The following is a 15,949-nucleotide window of genomic DNA, read 5'->3' on the forward strand; positions in this document are numbered from 1 at the left end:
AAAACCAGAAAGGGATTCATTGCTTATTGAGATCTTTGCTGTCTGTGGGCTCTTGGCTGTGAATAAATTGGCTGCCGCAAATGGCTACATTGCAACAATGACGACACTTCAAAAGTAATTTATTGACTATAAAATGCTTAGGGGGATGTCCTGCGGACATGGCAGGCGCTACACAATTGCAAGTCTTTTTAACTAACCTCAGCTGCCGCAATAGCAGTGCCCCCCCCTACAACTGACTCCAGTGCCCCGGGCTAGAAAAAGGAAAACAAAACAGCCAAGGTTCCCGCTCCAGATTGCTACCCATTGACCGTAACCTGACAGTCTGCCAGCGTGGAGCAAAGACATCAAGCTCAGCTGTGATGGCACCCACGGTCAAAGAGTCTGCCCACACTGACTGGCTGGGCTTATCGATCAAGAATGGGTGAGGTACAGGATGGCTTTCCAGCACAAGTCCGGAGAGGAGGGAAAGGAAAAATAAAAATCGTGCCGTTTACTAGAGGTGATATAAATCGCCCCTGTCAGGTGAATGAGCTGGAGTGGTGGAGATAAAGGCTGTTGTTTACGATAAGGCAGCAGAAGCATTCCATTCAGCCTTGCATTAATCAGTCACTACTTTCTTCAGTCAGTCTAGACGTACCATGCACATCGCACCAGATAATCAGAGGCTTCCATCTCAGGGCGGCCACAGCATCTGCCATTCCCAGAATTGAATGGGGGCCTGTGCCTCAGGTCCTGGGCTCACTGCCTCCACCCAGCGAGTGAATCACACAACCATGGCGTGCAGTCACTGACACACAGGCCTAGTTTGTTTTGAAGCTGTAACTCATTGACCTGATTCTTTCATTGATCCTTCACCAGCTGTTCAGCTAACCTAAACATCAACATTGGAAAACCTAGTGTATCGCATTGAACCCATGCCATCAGTAAAACTTCACTAGCTAATTACTACCACACAGTAATTACATGTTCCGTCACAACTTTCATAACCACAGCAGCGAGCATGAACATGAAGCTGTAAACAGCGTTAGTTCTGCACGGGACGATAAACTCAACAGGGTGTCATCGCCACATAATACTGGCAGGCTGTGCAGACCCTCTGAGAAATACACTAACAATAATCATTAATATATTAGATTAGCACAGTAAAAAAAAAACAATCGCTTTTTATCGAGGTCAGCTGTGGCACAATGGGTAGCACACTCGCCTCTGAGTCAGAAGGTTGTGAGTTCAAGTCCAAAGCTGGCACTCCAGTGCAGTGCTGATGGAGTGCTGCACTGTCGGAGGTGCCGTCTTTTGGAGGAGCCATTAAACCGAGGCCCCGACTGCTCTCTCAAGTGGACGTAAAAGATCCCATGGCAGTATTTCAAGAAGAGCAGGGGAGTTATCCCTGGTTTCCTGGCCAATATTTATCCCTCAATCAACATAACAAAAAAACAGATTATGTGGTCATTATCACAGTGCTGTTTGTGGAGCTTGCTGTGCAATTTGTTTGCCGCATTTCCCACATTACAACTGTGACTACACTTCAGAAGTACTTTATTGGCTGTAAAGCGCTTTGAGACATCCGTTGGCCATGAAAGGCGATATATAAATGCAAGTCTTTGTTTCAGATATATTCACATGCACCTTTACACATGTAAACTCATTTTAAAGGGTACCTTTCCGATTTAGCAGTGAGCCTTGCCGTTCGAGATCGCAGATTGAAGTGCTGCCCACAGTTTTCTGACCACTTACCATGCTGCTCGTAAAATCCTAGGTAGGGCCCGCCTGAATGCCTGCTGTGCGGGTGAGGCACCCTGCCAGGAGTGTCGAGTAGGACAGTTACTCCCGGACTCACATGCACTCTCCTAATCTGCGTCTCTGCCATCCAAACTCTTTAATTGTTGAGAGATTTAAATCTCCTAGATGCTGCAAGACAGCTTCTGAGATCTGCTTCAGTTTATTTTTGCAGTTGAAAGAAAGATTTGCATTTATATGGTGCCTTTCCCAACCTCAGGACATCCCAAAGTGTCTTGCAGCCAATGAAGTACTTTTGGAGTGCAGTCATTGTTGTAACGTAGGAAACGTGGCAGCCAGTTTGTGCACAGCAAGGTCCCACAAACAGCAATGTGATAATGACCAGATAATCTGTTTTAGTGATATTGGTGGCGGGATAAATATTGCCCAGGACACCGGGGATAACTCCCTTGCTCTTCTTCGAAATAGTGCGGTGGGATTTTTTACGTTTATCTCGGACTTTGAACCTGTTGATTCTGGCTCCTGTGCATCACCTGCTCCCTCTGCTCCACCATCAATGGCACAAATCTCAGCCAATCCAGACCCTAATCTCTAAAGCTCCCTCCCTCAACTCCTATGCCTTGTTCCTTCCCTCCTTACCTTTGAAAGCTTCTTCAAAATCTACTTTTTTGGCCATGCTTTCAATTTTCTCTCCGAACTACTCATCTTGATGCCCGTTTCTCCTCTGTGAGGTGCCCGAGAACATTTACTGCGTTAAAGGTGCTGTATGAATATAAGTTGATGCTTTGTTGAATATAGTCAAGAATGTTTGGATCTTTGATTCCCAATTATTGCATCCCAGGCCCCTAATCTTTGGCTTAAGACTTTTACCTCCTTAATCTCTTCTGGCTTTCTGCATCTCCTTTCAGAACGTCCAGAAAACCCCAGCTTTTCAACTAAGTTTTTGGTCATCCTTTCCTGGCTTGGCAACTCTTTCCCATACGCCTGTGTGTGGAGCAGCTTGGGGCATTCTATAGGTCAAGGTGCTATGAATGAATGCAAGTTGATGTTCTGTGCTGGGGCCTCAGCTGTTTACACTGTACATTAATGATTTAGACGAGGGGATTAAACGTAGTATCTCCAAATTTGCGGATGACACTAAGTTGGGTGGCAGTGTGAGCTGTGAGGAGGATGCTATGAGGCTGCAGAGCGACTTGGATAGGTTAGGTGAGTGGGCAAATGCATGGCAGATGAAGTATAATGTGGATAAATGTGAGGTTATCCACTTTGGTGATAAAAACAGAGAGACAGACTATTATCTGAATGGTGACAGATTAGGAAAAGGGGAGGTGGAACAAGACCTGGGTGTCATGGTACATCAGTCATTGAAGGTTGGCATGCAGGTGCAGCAGGCGGTTAAGAAAGCAAATGGCATGTTGGCCTTCATAGCAAGGGGATTTGAGTACAGGGGCAGGGAGGTGTTGCTACAGTTGTACAGGGCCTTGGTGAGGCCACACCTGGAGTATTGTGTACAGTTTTGGTCTCCTAACTTGAGGAAGGACATTCTTGCTATTGAGGGAGTGCAGCGAAGGTTCACCAGACTGATTCCCGGAATGGCGGGACTGACATATCAAGAAAGATTGGATCTACTGGGCTTGTATTCACTGGAGTTCAGAAGAATGAGAGGGGACCTCATAGAAACGTCTAAAATTCTGACGGGTTCAGACAGGTTAGATGCAGGAAGAATGTTTCCAATGTTGAGGAAGTCCAGAACCAAGGGTCACGGTCTAAGGATAAGGGGTAAGCCATTTAGGACCGAGATGAGGAGAAACTTCTTCACCCAGAGAGTGGTGAACCTGTGGAATTCTCTACCACAGAATGTTGTTGAGGCCAATTCACTAAATATATTCAAAAAGGAGTTAGATGTAGTCCTTACTATTAGGGGGATGGCGAGAAAGCAGGAATGGGGTACTGAAGTTGCATGTTCAGCCATGAACTCATTGAATGGTGGTGCAGGCTCGAAGGGCCGAATGGCCCACTCCTGCACCTATTTTCTATGTTTCTATGTTTCTATGTTTCTATGATGTTATTGGACTCAAACCCGTGAGAAAACGCTGTTGTTGAGTTGTGAGTGCCCCTCCCTATTACACAGCAGTGTTTCACCTGTTTATCCATGTCGCTCCCAATGTCATTTTTCTCTTCCAGCTGTAAAGAGAAGCAGAACCTGTTCTCGTTCTTTGCCATCATCATGGGTCTGTGCAACGCAGCAGTGAGCCGCCTCTGTTTGACCTGGGAGGTAAGTGGTTCCCAGGACAATGAAAGCATGCCTGAATTATATGTACTGCGCTGTTTATGCTCATTGTCACAATTATTATGAACATATTACTAATTAACCTATTAAGTTTTCTGATCATCTTTGGTTTTCTGGTATCGAGATTCATTATCACGAACAGAAAGGGCTTTTTAAAATTTCTTTCCGGCCTGTACTGTTACCCTCCCATCTCCTGGCCCTTTCACCCACAATCTTCTGTCTCTGAGGCAATACACTGCCAGCAGCTCAGCCAAACCGACACAAACTTCAACTCATCTTGAGCTCTGTACCCCCACCTCTTATCCAGCTCACCTATCACCCCGATTCCTGGTGGCCTCAATTTCAAAACCTTTGCCTTCGAGTCCCTCAAATGGCCTTGCCTACCCTACTTTCACAACCTTCTCCAGTCATATGTCCCCATTGTGCACCCTCCACTCTCCTAAATTTGCTCTTCTGTGCAATCCCCGCCCCTCTATAATCAGTTCAGCCATTTCACTCCCACACTTCTCTCTCCCTAAAACTATCCACTTTGCTACATATCTTCTTAACTTCAAAATCCTCTTTAAACCATTCTCTTTGACTACACTTCACGTAAATTCACTTTACCCTCCCCCCCCCAACTGTGAACCACCTTGGCCCATTTTGCCATTTTAAGGGCGCTATGTAAATGTGGGGCGATGTTGTAGTCGCAGCAGTGTTAATAGTTGTAGATTGTGGCGAGAAGGGCAGTAGAAAGATGCTGTTAAACGATTGACGTGCTGCTGCCGACAGACAGTTGCCTGCTGGCTGCAATCCATCGTGTAAGCATGTCCAGGCTTGATGAAAAGGTGGCTCTACAATCCTGTCTTCAGGATAAGGGAGGCTGGTTTTGGCATGTAAACATGGCAAGCATGGCCCCATACATTTCCTCTCTGTGGGGCTCAGTGGCCTACTTAGACTGGCTCCTCCATCTGAATGTGCAGGTGGGAGAATGGTACATAAATGTTTCTCTCCGCGAACAGGAAGCAGTGTCAATTGTGAAGATAGCGCAAAGAGCCTGGCAAAGAGCGTGGGTGAAGGGACAATGATTTCCAAACGGCAAGGATGTGGGGTGGAGGAAGATAGTGCAGGGCAGCATATTTGGAGTGTAGCAAGAGAGCAAAGTTTGTAAAAACAATGACTATATTGGTTCAGATGAAATATAAACAAGGAAGTTTCAGATGGAAAGAAAGAAAGACTTACATTTATATAGCGCCTTTCACGACCATCCGACATTTCAAAGCGCTTTACAGCCAATGAAGTACTTTTGAAGTGTAGTCACTGTTGTAATGTAGGAAATGCAGCAGCCAGTTTGGGCACAGCAAGCTCCCATAATCAACAATGTGATAATGACCTGATAATCTGTTTTGTTATGTTGATTGAGGGATACATATTGGCCAGGACACTGGGGATAACTCCCCTGCTCTTCTTTGAAATAGTGCCATAGGATCTTTTACATCCACCTGAGAGAGCAGACGGAGCCTCAGTTTAACGTCTCGTCTGAAAGACGGCACCTCCGACAGTGCAGCACTCCCTCTGTACCGCACTGGAGTGTCAGCCGAGATTTTTGTGCTCAAGTCCCTGGAGTGGGACTTGAACCCACAACCTTCTGACTCAGAGGCGAGAGTGCTACCCACTGAGTCACAGCTGTGAAAGAGAGAGGTTGAAGGGTGAGAGAGAGATCACTTGTCCGGCACTGCTTTGGATGGCCCTGGTGTTGGTCACGATGACTCTTTGTGCATCATGCTGAAACCTAGATTGATAAAGTCGTAATTAACACGTGCAGCCCAAATGGAAGCTCTCTCCCTGACTGATCTTTCCAAAAAATGAACACCTTTATTTCAACTTTGTCTTGTTTGCTTTCCAGAAACTGCCTGCAAAATGCAAAAAACTGTTCCAGAAATTCGAGAGCTTAACGGTGAGTAACAGCCAGTCCCCCTCTCTGAATTAGATGGTGTGGTGCTCAGTGGTTGGGGTGTTGGATTTTCAGCCTCGTTCGCTACTAAAGAGTAATCCCCATGAGCAAGGCATTCACCGTAACTGGCCAGCCGACTGTAATGTGCTTCATGGGTTCTTTGCCCAAGAATTCATAGCAACACATTGCTATTAAGAACCAGTTGGTTTATTAACAAAGGTTTAACAATCACACTACACATTACCTAGTTCATCCACTAGGCTCACAACTGCATACCTCATCGTGGCTGACCCAGTCCCAACTGGCTGGGGTTTTATTTGAGTCTTGTGAATAAAACGTGACTGGCTAAGCCATCATCATCATAGGCGGTTCCTTTGTGATGTATTAATGCTTGGGGGTCACCAGACACCAGAGGGCGCCGCGGTCGGAGGTCATCGGGCTGTACGCATGTGGCATGTGTGCTTGGTCACCTGTATATAAGCTGGGTGTCTTTGTCACGCTGGCACTCTTGGGCTGGAATAAAGATGGATCAGGTTGCACCTGAGTGAGTTTACAGTAACCAGACTCTTGAGTCATTACACCCTCGTATCGAGGATGACTTGCTTCCACGCCAAAAAGGGATGAGTTCGAAGGTGTTTCAATGAAGGACCTAATATTCCAGTCCTGAACTACATGTTGAAGGGTGGAAGACGCCTGTGTGTGGATTTTTTTAACGTATGGTGGCCGTTGCACACCAGCCACCACACGGGCTCGACAGAGCGAGGCTAAGCCACTCACAGTGCAACAGCTCCACAAACCTGTGAGCATACTCACATACGCACACATTACACCGACCCCGACGCTAAATGGGCATTGCTAGGAAGTCAGCGGGACTCCTTTGCAAACCACTGCCCCCCGCACCCACAGTGTAAGGGGTGGTTTTCAGGGGGTCAGCTTTCCCTTCTGACCTTATATGAGCGGTTCCGAATCACTCCCACACCCTTGGTTCTAGACACTGGAATTATGAAGGGACTGTGACAGACTTGGACAGACAATCGGTTTCAAGGTAGGAAGCAGGTATGGCTTTATTGTGTTTAAAAAGAAGTAAAAGGCACACCTTTAATAACACACACAGACCAATACACACTGAGGGGTACAACATATTGAATAAAATGTCAAATTACAGCCTGTGGGGAAAAGAATACAGCTTAAACTCTAAATGGGGTAAAGGGGAGAATGCAGATACATTTACACAAGTTATCCCAGCCTCCCCCCTCCCAATTCCCCTAACTAACTAAGTTATAGCTCTGAGGGTTCAGGGGCTATGCTCACCAATCCCTTTAGACAGTTGCCGGTAAATCACGGTTTTGGGGTTCGCTGCACTTGGCCTTCTAGGCGAGCTGTACCCCAGAGAGGACTTCGGACTGCGTAGTCTTCGGTTGGGGTGCATCCGTTGATGCGGTAAGCTGCGTTTCGGATGTATGGGGTAAATACCCACTTTCTTTGGTTTTAGTTAGTCCCTTTTGGTAATTTCTCACCCGTTGGCCGTTCAGAAGTAGATTGTAGAGTGGAAATAAATGTCGATTCTTCGGTTTTTGCTGAGTTGGTTTTGGTTGGTCGTTTCGCTGGTTGTGGTGGCCCGGGTTTGTCAATTTGGTTGTTGACAACCTTCCATTTTGTGGGCCTCGTGCTCAGTCGGTCCTTGACGATTTTTTGTAGGTTCCTTCACGACTCCATTTCTTCACTCCCCAGCTCCGAATGCTTGTGTCTGTCTGTGTTCGAGTCTGTGTTCTGCTTCGTTCTGTGTTCTGCTGGCCTTTCCTTGTAAAACTGGGGGATAGATATATCCCCCCCAAAAAAAGCTCTGTTATCTCCCATCAAATCTCTTGGGCTCTGTTTGAACTGTTCTGTCCATTGATTTTCAAATGTCTCCTTTGTCAGCAGTAACTCGATTAGGGTGTGAGAATGTGCTATCACTGGTTTTGCATTGTTTTAGGATTGTCCAGTTTTTCTGACCATGATTTCCATTATGCTTGATTGGGTAATTCGATTATCTCTTAGGGGGTGAATAGTTCCCCCAGACAGCCTGGGATCCTTAATACACGAATTTGCTTCAGACGTTGGCCCCACCTCCTGTATTTGGTAACTCTTTTTCGCAGCCAAAATGTTGTAGAATCTTAAAATTGATATGCTCCTTCCCATAGATGTTTAGGGGATCTCAAGCTTCTGTAATTTAGGTCCATTTTGAATTCCCTTCCCTATGAGTCCAAACACTGGGGGGGGGGGGTCTCCATAAATGCACCCCCTTTTATCCCCCGCAGGCTTCGTCTGCCCCTTTAAACTCATTTTAAAAGCCCAGAAAGGGATTCTTCTCCTCTGTAGGGAAAAGGTACCTGGAATCTTTGTGAGAACATTCCATTGACTCTGGATCAGTTCCTATCGAGTGGAGGGTAGCCAATGTAACCCCACTTTTTAAAAAAGGAGGGAGAGAGAAAACAGGGAATTATAGACCGGTCAGCCTGACATCGGTAGTGGGTAAAATGATGGAATCAATTATTAAGGATGTCATAGCAGTGCATTTGGAAAGAGGTGACATGATAGGTCCAAGTCAGCATGGATTTGTGAAAGGGAAATCATGCTTGACAAATCTTCTGGAATTTTTTGAGGATGTTTCCAGTAGAGTGGACAAGGGAGAACCAGTTGATGTGGTATATTTGGACTTTCAGAAGGCTTTCGACAAGGTCCCACACAAGAGATTAATGTGCAAAGTAAAAGCACATGGGATTGGGGGTAGTGTGCTGACATGGATTGAGAACTGGTTGTCAGACAGGAAGCAAAGAGTAGGAGTAAATGGGGACTTTTCAGAATGGCAGGCAGTGACTAGTGGGGTACCGCAAGGTTCTGTGCTGGGGCCCCAGCTGTTTACACTGTACATTAATGATTTAGACGAGGGGATTAAATGTAGTATCTCCAAATTTGCGGATGACACTAAGTTGGGTGGCAGTGTGAGCTGCGAGGAGGATTCTATGAGGCTGCAGAGCGACTTGGATAGGTTAGGTGAGTGGGCAAATGCATGGCAGATGAAGTATAATGTGGATAAATGTGAGGTTATCCACTTTGGTAGTAAAAACAGAGAGACAGACTATTATCTGAATGGTGACAGATTAGGAAAAGGGGAGGTGCAAAGAGACCTGGGTGTCATGGTACATCAGTCATTGAAGGTTGGCATGCAGGTACAGCAGGCGGTTAAGAAAGCAAATGGCATGTTGGCCTTCATAGCGAGGGGATTTGAGTACAAGGGCAGGGAGGTGTTGCTACAATTGTACAGGGCCTTGGTGAGGCCACACCTGGAGTATTGTGTACAGTTTTGGTCTCCTAACCTGAGGAAGGACATTCTTGCTATTGAGGGAGTGCAGCGAAGGTTCACCAGACTGATTCCCGGGATGGCGGGACTGCCCTATCAAGAAAGACTGGATCAACTGGGCTTGTATTCACTGGAGTTCAGAAGAATGAGAGGGGACCTCATAGAAACGTTTAAAATTCTGACGGGGTTAGACAGGTTAGATGCAGGAAGAATGTTCCCAATGTTGGGGAAGTCCAGAACCAGGGGACACAGTCTAAGGATAAGGGGGAAGCCATTTAGGACCGAGATGAGGAGGAATTTCTTCACCCAGAGAGTGGTGAACCTGTGGAATTCTCTACCACAGAAAGTTGTTGAGGCCAATTCACTAAATATATTCAAAAAGGAGTTAGATGAAGTCCTTACTACTAGGGGAATCAAGGGGTATGGTGAGAAAGCAGGAATGGGGTACTGAAGTTGCATGTTCAGCCATGAACTCATTGAATGGCGGTGCAGGCTAGAAGGGCCGAATGGCCTACTCCTGCACCTAGTTTCTATGTTTCTATGTTTCTATATTGGTAAATTCTACAACAGTGGGTGGATTGTCCGCAGAGTCTGTTCACTTCTAGCCCTTAGTCAATTGAAGAGTAATGAGTGACCTCATTTTAATTGGCCATTCATCTAGAAGCTTTAGAATTATGTGGAAGTCATATGTCTCAGCCTCCCACTCTGTAATACAGGAAAGGAAATCACCATTCTACCACAGTTGTCGTAATACTTGTGACAGGGACTGTGGTTCTCGTTTTGGACTGTTCAACCACCTAAAGACTCATTTTAAGAGTGGAAGCAAGATTTTGAGGGACTGCCTATGATGATGAGTACTTAAAAGTCCACTGATGGTACTTCCCCTTCCCCTCCACCAGGCTTGTGGTTTCACCAGGGGAATACCCTTCCATAGGTCTCTGGCTGGACTTCAGCCCTGGTCCTATTGCACCAACCAATCTTTCCTGGCCTGTGACGCAATGTCTCATGCAAGGCTTTGTACCAGGAAATTTCAGTCCGATAATCAGGAAAGCAGTTGATTCAAGTGGGTACTCGAGGTTCCATTGTACCAGATGGCAGACTATGAAAGTACGTTTCTTTTTTACAGGATCCCTCACGAAATCATAAATCCTACAGAGACACCATCGCCAGGATGAAGCCTCCCCTGATTCCTTTTGTTCCCCTGTTGCTGAAAGGTAAGACTACGGCCATGTCACTAGAACATGTCTGTCTTGATATAGATTGGCTTCATAGAATCATATAGCACAGAATAAGTCCATTTGGTGCATCGTGTCTGTGTGGGCTCTTTGAAAGAGCTGTCCACTTTGTCCCACTCCCCATAGCCCTGCAAATCTTTCCTTTTCAAGTATTAATCCAATAAATTCCCTTTTGAAAATCACTATTGCGTCTGCTTCCACCACCCTTTCAGGCAGTGCATTCCCGATCATAACAACTCGCTGCGTAAAAACATCTCCCCTCTGCTTTCTTTGCCAATTACCTTAAATCTGCATCCTCTGGTTACCAACCCTGCTGCCAGAGGAAACAGTTTGTACTTGTTGACTCGATCATATTCTAACGTCACCCGCAGAACTTGGGCACACCGCACTTCAATGCAAAGGGTCTTTGCTGTGTTCCAGCTGAAGTCATCTTCTGGGCTGGAGAACTTGCAGTTAGTTGGCTGACTTCATCCCAACCAGAACTAGTTGCAAGCTCTTTTAAGGAAGCAAGAGATGTGGGAACACTGGGACGAGTTATCCCAACTCACCTGGTTCCAAAGGCAAGCCCTACCCCCAACCTGCTATAAGAGTAGTCATGGGCCACAACTGGTTCACGATCAAAGCTCTGTTGGACTTTGCTGATTTTTACAGATCATCACAAACAGGGGCTTTATAATTAGCCTTAACAGCCCTGGACTAAGGAAGGGGGAGTCGAGAGAAACCAGGGTTCTCGCTCACTTTCATTATGCAGTGAACCTAACTGGGAGGTTTGTGCAGGTGGATACTGGGTGAGGATAAGATTGGTCTCCGCTGTGAGAGACCCACCCCATGATTGCATAAAAAAATTAATTCTTGCATTTATATAGCACCTTTCATGACCTCAGGACATCCCAAAGCCAATGAAGTACTTTTTTGAAGTGTAGTCACCGTTGTGAAGTAGGAAACACGGCAGCCAATTTGGGCACAGCAAGCTCCCACAAAAAGCAATGTGATAATGACTAGATTAGCTGTTTTAGTGATGTGTGTTGAGAGATAACTGTTGGCCAGGACACTGGGGATAACTTCCCTGCCCTGCTTCGAAATAGGGCTGTGGAATCTTTTACATCCACCTGTGAGAGCAGACGGGGCCTCGGTTTAACGTCTCATCCGAAAGACGGATAACCGTTTGATATTTACATTCGTACATCTAGATTCACACATGAGGAATTGCAAGGAACCAGGAGGTAGCCATTGCCTATGGAACTAGCCCAGCTCCTTCAGCAGGGGAGCGGAGACTAAGGCGGGGGGGGGGAGGGGAGGGTACTCTCAATGGGAACACAGTGTGGAGCATGCGAATGAGGAGTGACTGGGCGACAAAGCAGTTTGAAGCCCCTTCGACAGTCGCCTGAGAGAAAGGTTTGACAGCTCCTCACACTGAGCGGAGCTGCTGTGTTTCCCAATATCAGCGGGCCCCGAGACTCAGCCCAGTCTCAAGATCATCTTTCACAGAGCTAGGCAGGTTATCCGTGACTTTCTAGAAACACAAATATTGAGAAATTATTTCAAATTTGTCTGTGCCTGCTGCCCAGAAATAAAAGTTGCATCTTGAGTTCTGTATAGAGAGGACCAGAGAACAACTGAGGCCCTGGAAAGAGGGTGGTGTGAGAAATAATATCAGGTTATAGCGGGATAAAAAAGTCACATGCTGAACGTTCAGGTATCCAGGGGAAGGGCTGTAGAACTCCTGGATCATTCAACATCTTGGTGTTTCATGTTAGTTATAATAATAAAAGACGATTTACAATAATTTTTCCTTGGTGACTTTTGCAGACATGACCTTCATACATGAGGGCAACAAAACATTCCTGAATCAATTGGTGAACTTTGAGAAAATGGTGAGTATTTCTCTGTGTTCTAATACACTCCCAACAGTCAATCCACAACGGGACAATGCTCTCGCACACTGCACTATCCAGTCTCCAAAGGGAAACTGTTTCAGGGCACTGTAACACAATGTCTTCATAGCACTGCAACAGGAAGCTTACATTACAATCATACAATTTTATTTACCAACATTAACATCCTTGTCCAGGCCAACATCCCCAGCATTGAAGCACTGACCACACTTGATCAGCTCCGCTGGGCAGGCCACATTGTCCGCATGCCAGACACGAGACTCCCAAAGCAAGCGCTCTACTCGGAACTCCTTCACGGCAAACGAGCCAAAGGTGGGCAGAGGAAACGTTACAAGGGACACCCTCAAAGCCTCCCTGATAAAGTGCAACATCCCCACCGACACCTGGGAGTCCCTGGCCAATGACCGCCCTAAGTGGAGGAAGTGCATCCGGGAGGGCGCTGAGCACCTCGAGTCTCATCGCCGAGAGCGTGCAGAAATCAAGCGCAGGCAGCGGAAGGAACCCGCGGCAAACCTGTCCCACCTACCCCTTCCCTCAACGATTACCTGTCCCACCTGTGACAGAGACTGTGGTTCTCGTATTGGACTGTTCAGCCACCAAAGGACTCATTCTAAGAGTGGAAGCAAGTCTTCCTCGATTCCGAGGGACTGCCTATGATGATGATAATTTAATTTACCCTGAACAATGAGACACGTGAAGATGCTTGAAAGTAATGGGCACTGCAAGCAGCTAGTCACCATGTTAGGGGCTTTTTATGCAGACACGATTTGTGGAAGAATGTCATCTTAAAACGCACCTCAGCCACGACATTGATCAGCACTGCAGGAGAACACAAGTGCTGCAATACAAAGCTCTTCTGAGGCAGCTTTCATAATGCTTAATATCTAATTACTTTAAGAAGGTTGTTCAGTTGCCTGAAAAAAAAAAGAAAGACTTGTATTTATATAGCGCCTTTCACGACCACAGGACGTCTCAAAGCACTTCATAGCCAATGAAGTACTTTTGGAGTGTAGTCACTGTTGTAATGTAGGAAACGCGGAGGCCAATTTGCGCACAGCAAGCTCCCACAAACAGCAATGTGATAATGACCAGATAATCTGTTTAGTGATATTGATTGAGGGATAAATATTGGCCCAGGACACGGGGGATAACACCCCTGCTCTTCTTCGAAATAATGCCATGGGATCTTTTATGTACACCTGGCAGACGGAGCCTCAGTTTAACGTTTCATCCAAAAGATGGCACCTCCGTCAGTGCAGCTCTCCCTCAGCACTGCACTGGAGTGTCAGCTTAGATTTTTGTGCTCAGGTCCCTGGAGTGGGACTTGAACCCACAACCTTCTGACTCAGAGGCGAGTGCACTACCCACTGAGTCACTGGCTGACTGAGTCACACAGTGTAGAAAGATCCCAGATTTAATTCACATTCTCAGCTGAGATATTGGTTCAGGAACTACAGTTGGTAGTGTCCCTGAGTTAGGAAGAGGAAAAATCAGCTCGAGTTATTTTTATTAAGACCATCAGTATGCACTGTTGGCCATAATTGTGTTATCATAACCATTATTGCACCATCCTTTGAATAAAGTATCTCGAAAGTGCCTGTCACCACACTCCCCTCCTCCCCTTTAACCAGGCCATGACCCTAGAGACATCCCAGAAAGATACAGGCAGCTTCATCGGTGAGATTCCGCAGAGCGCGCGGAGAGGGCAGGTCCATGACAGGTAATGGGTGATGTTGAACATCCTTCTGCTACAACGTGCCTCTGTCAGGGAGTTTAAACCTGCTGCCAGCCCGCCATTCTCAGACTGTGCTCATTGCGCAAAACTGCCTTCCTGAAATCTGCATTCTCAGCTACGCGATGGGATCTCTGGGTGGAAGCTTGTCAGTTTTCCCGGCTGCTGTGCACCATGTCCTGAAGGACTGGGAGGTGCCTCCGTCTGACAGATCAATGGATTATTGCGATGGCACATTTGACAAGTGACGGTTCTGAAATACTGATTCACTCTGCAGCTCAAATTGTTACATTTGTGGGCTGTTAGTATTTTCGGGCCTCTGTGATACAACAAACTTTAGGCCGCTGATTGCTCATGATTCCCACAGACTGCGAGTTCCCTATCTCTTCCCTATGGTATTGGGGGGAGGGGAGGAGAGCTGGTACTGGCTGCTCTTGTGCCCACACTGGTAGCTGGAATTCAGAGCAGCTGAGGCTGAGGTGAGTAAGGGAATAGCTGCATCGCATGGGCCAATCTTACAACAACCATATGCCTTTATGGCGCACCTTTAACGTCTTAAAATGTCCCAAGGCGCTTCACAGGCGCGTTATCAGACTAAAATTGACAAGGAGCAGGAAAACTTATATACAAGGACAACAAAATTACATTTTTTTATTTTTTTTAAATTTTTCGTTGCCAATCTTTTCAATTCTTTGTCAAATCACAAACGCCAGAGGTCACCTTGCACACATCAAGGATCACTCTGCGCCAATGCTCTTAGCCAAAAGGCCGAGAGCCACTGCACCGTTCCTGGAAGTACTGCAATACCAGGTTCGTGCCATGGAGGTGGATGGGTCAGGCCCCCCACACACCTCCTATTCGGACAACAAAATTAAAATGTAATTCAGTGTCAAAAAATGATCTTGAGCTTTGGTACGTTATTAAGCCACTTGCATTGGATCAACCATCTCCTTCTCTCTTACAGCATATGGTGGCCAATGCAGTTCGGACCATGAGGAAATACCGAAGTACCCTGCTCAGTAAGTTAACAGAGAGAAACTAAAGAGGCAGAGTTTTTACAATAACACTGGATCATCAACTTTAGTGGAAATAGTCGATGTCACTGCATGGGACCTGGGGGACATACAACCCCACTTATATTTGTTCAAACAAAATAAATAACTCTGCCCGTCTGGCTCTCGTTTTCTCTTAGAGGGACTAAGGTTACTGGGTTTGTCCAGGGTCAGGTTAGCGTACATGAGGTTGTGATGAGGTGCGTCTTTTTTGTTGGCAGGATATGAAGACTACACTTAAGAACACAAGAACATAAGAATTAGGAGCAGGAGCTTGCTCCGCCATTCAATGCGATCATGGCTGATCTACCTCAACTTCACTTTCCTAAACTCTCTCCATATCCCTTGATTCCCTTAATATCCAAAAATCTATCGATCTCTCTCTTGAATATACTCAACGACTGAGCCCTCTGAGTCCACAGCCCTCTGGGCTAGAGAATTTGAAAGATTCACTACCTTCTGAGTGAAGAAGTTTCTTCTCATCTCACTCCTAAATGGCCGACCCCTTATTCTGAGACTGTGACCCCTGGTTCTAAGCTCCCCAACCCGGGGGAAACATCCTCCCTGCATCTACCCTGTCAAGTCCTGTAAAAATGTTGTATGTTTCAATGAGATCACTTCTCATTCTTCTAAACTCAAGAGAATATTGGCCTAGTCTTATTAATTAATCTACTACACTTACTGCCCATCCCTAGTTACCTGAGAAGGTGTTAATGGGCCTTCTTCTAGTGA

At 46.2% G+C, this 15,949-nt stretch overlaps 2 protein-coding genes across 2 annotated transcripts in view; one reads left to right on the plus strand and one right to left on the minus strand.

The window, feature by feature from the left end:
- Nucleotides 1-15,949, minus strand: part of med24 (mediator complex subunit 24) — a 590,098-nt gene that overhangs the window by 192,574 nt on the left and 381,575 nt on the right. The window lies entirely within an intron of this gene.
- Nucleotides 1-15,949, plus strand: part of rapgefl1 (Rap guanine nucleotide exchange factor (GEF)-like 1) — a 129,195-nt gene that overhangs the window by 110,329 nt on the left and 2,917 nt on the right. Inside the window, exons 12-16 of the mRNA XM_070863980.1 lie at nucleotides 3,922-4,012; nucleotides 5,913-5,963; nucleotides 10,430-10,517; nucleotides 12,348-12,412; nucleotides 15,130-15,184. Of these exons, the coding sequence (XP_070720081.1) occupies nucleotides 3,922-4,012; nucleotides 5,913-5,963; nucleotides 10,430-10,517; nucleotides 12,348-12,412; nucleotides 15,130-15,184 (350 nt within the window). The remainder of the gene's footprint in view (nucleotides 1-3,921; nucleotides 4,013-5,912; nucleotides 5,964-10,429; nucleotides 10,518-12,347; nucleotides 12,413-15,129; nucleotides 15,185-15,949) is intronic.

Source organism: Pristiophorus japonicus, chromosome 21, assembly GCF_044704955.1.
Source record: "Pristiophorus japonicus isolate sPriJap1 chromosome 21, sPriJap1.hap1, whole genome shotgun sequence".
NCBI lineage: Eukaryota > Metazoa > Chordata > Chondrichthyes > Pristiophoridae > Pristiophorus > Pristiophorus japonicus.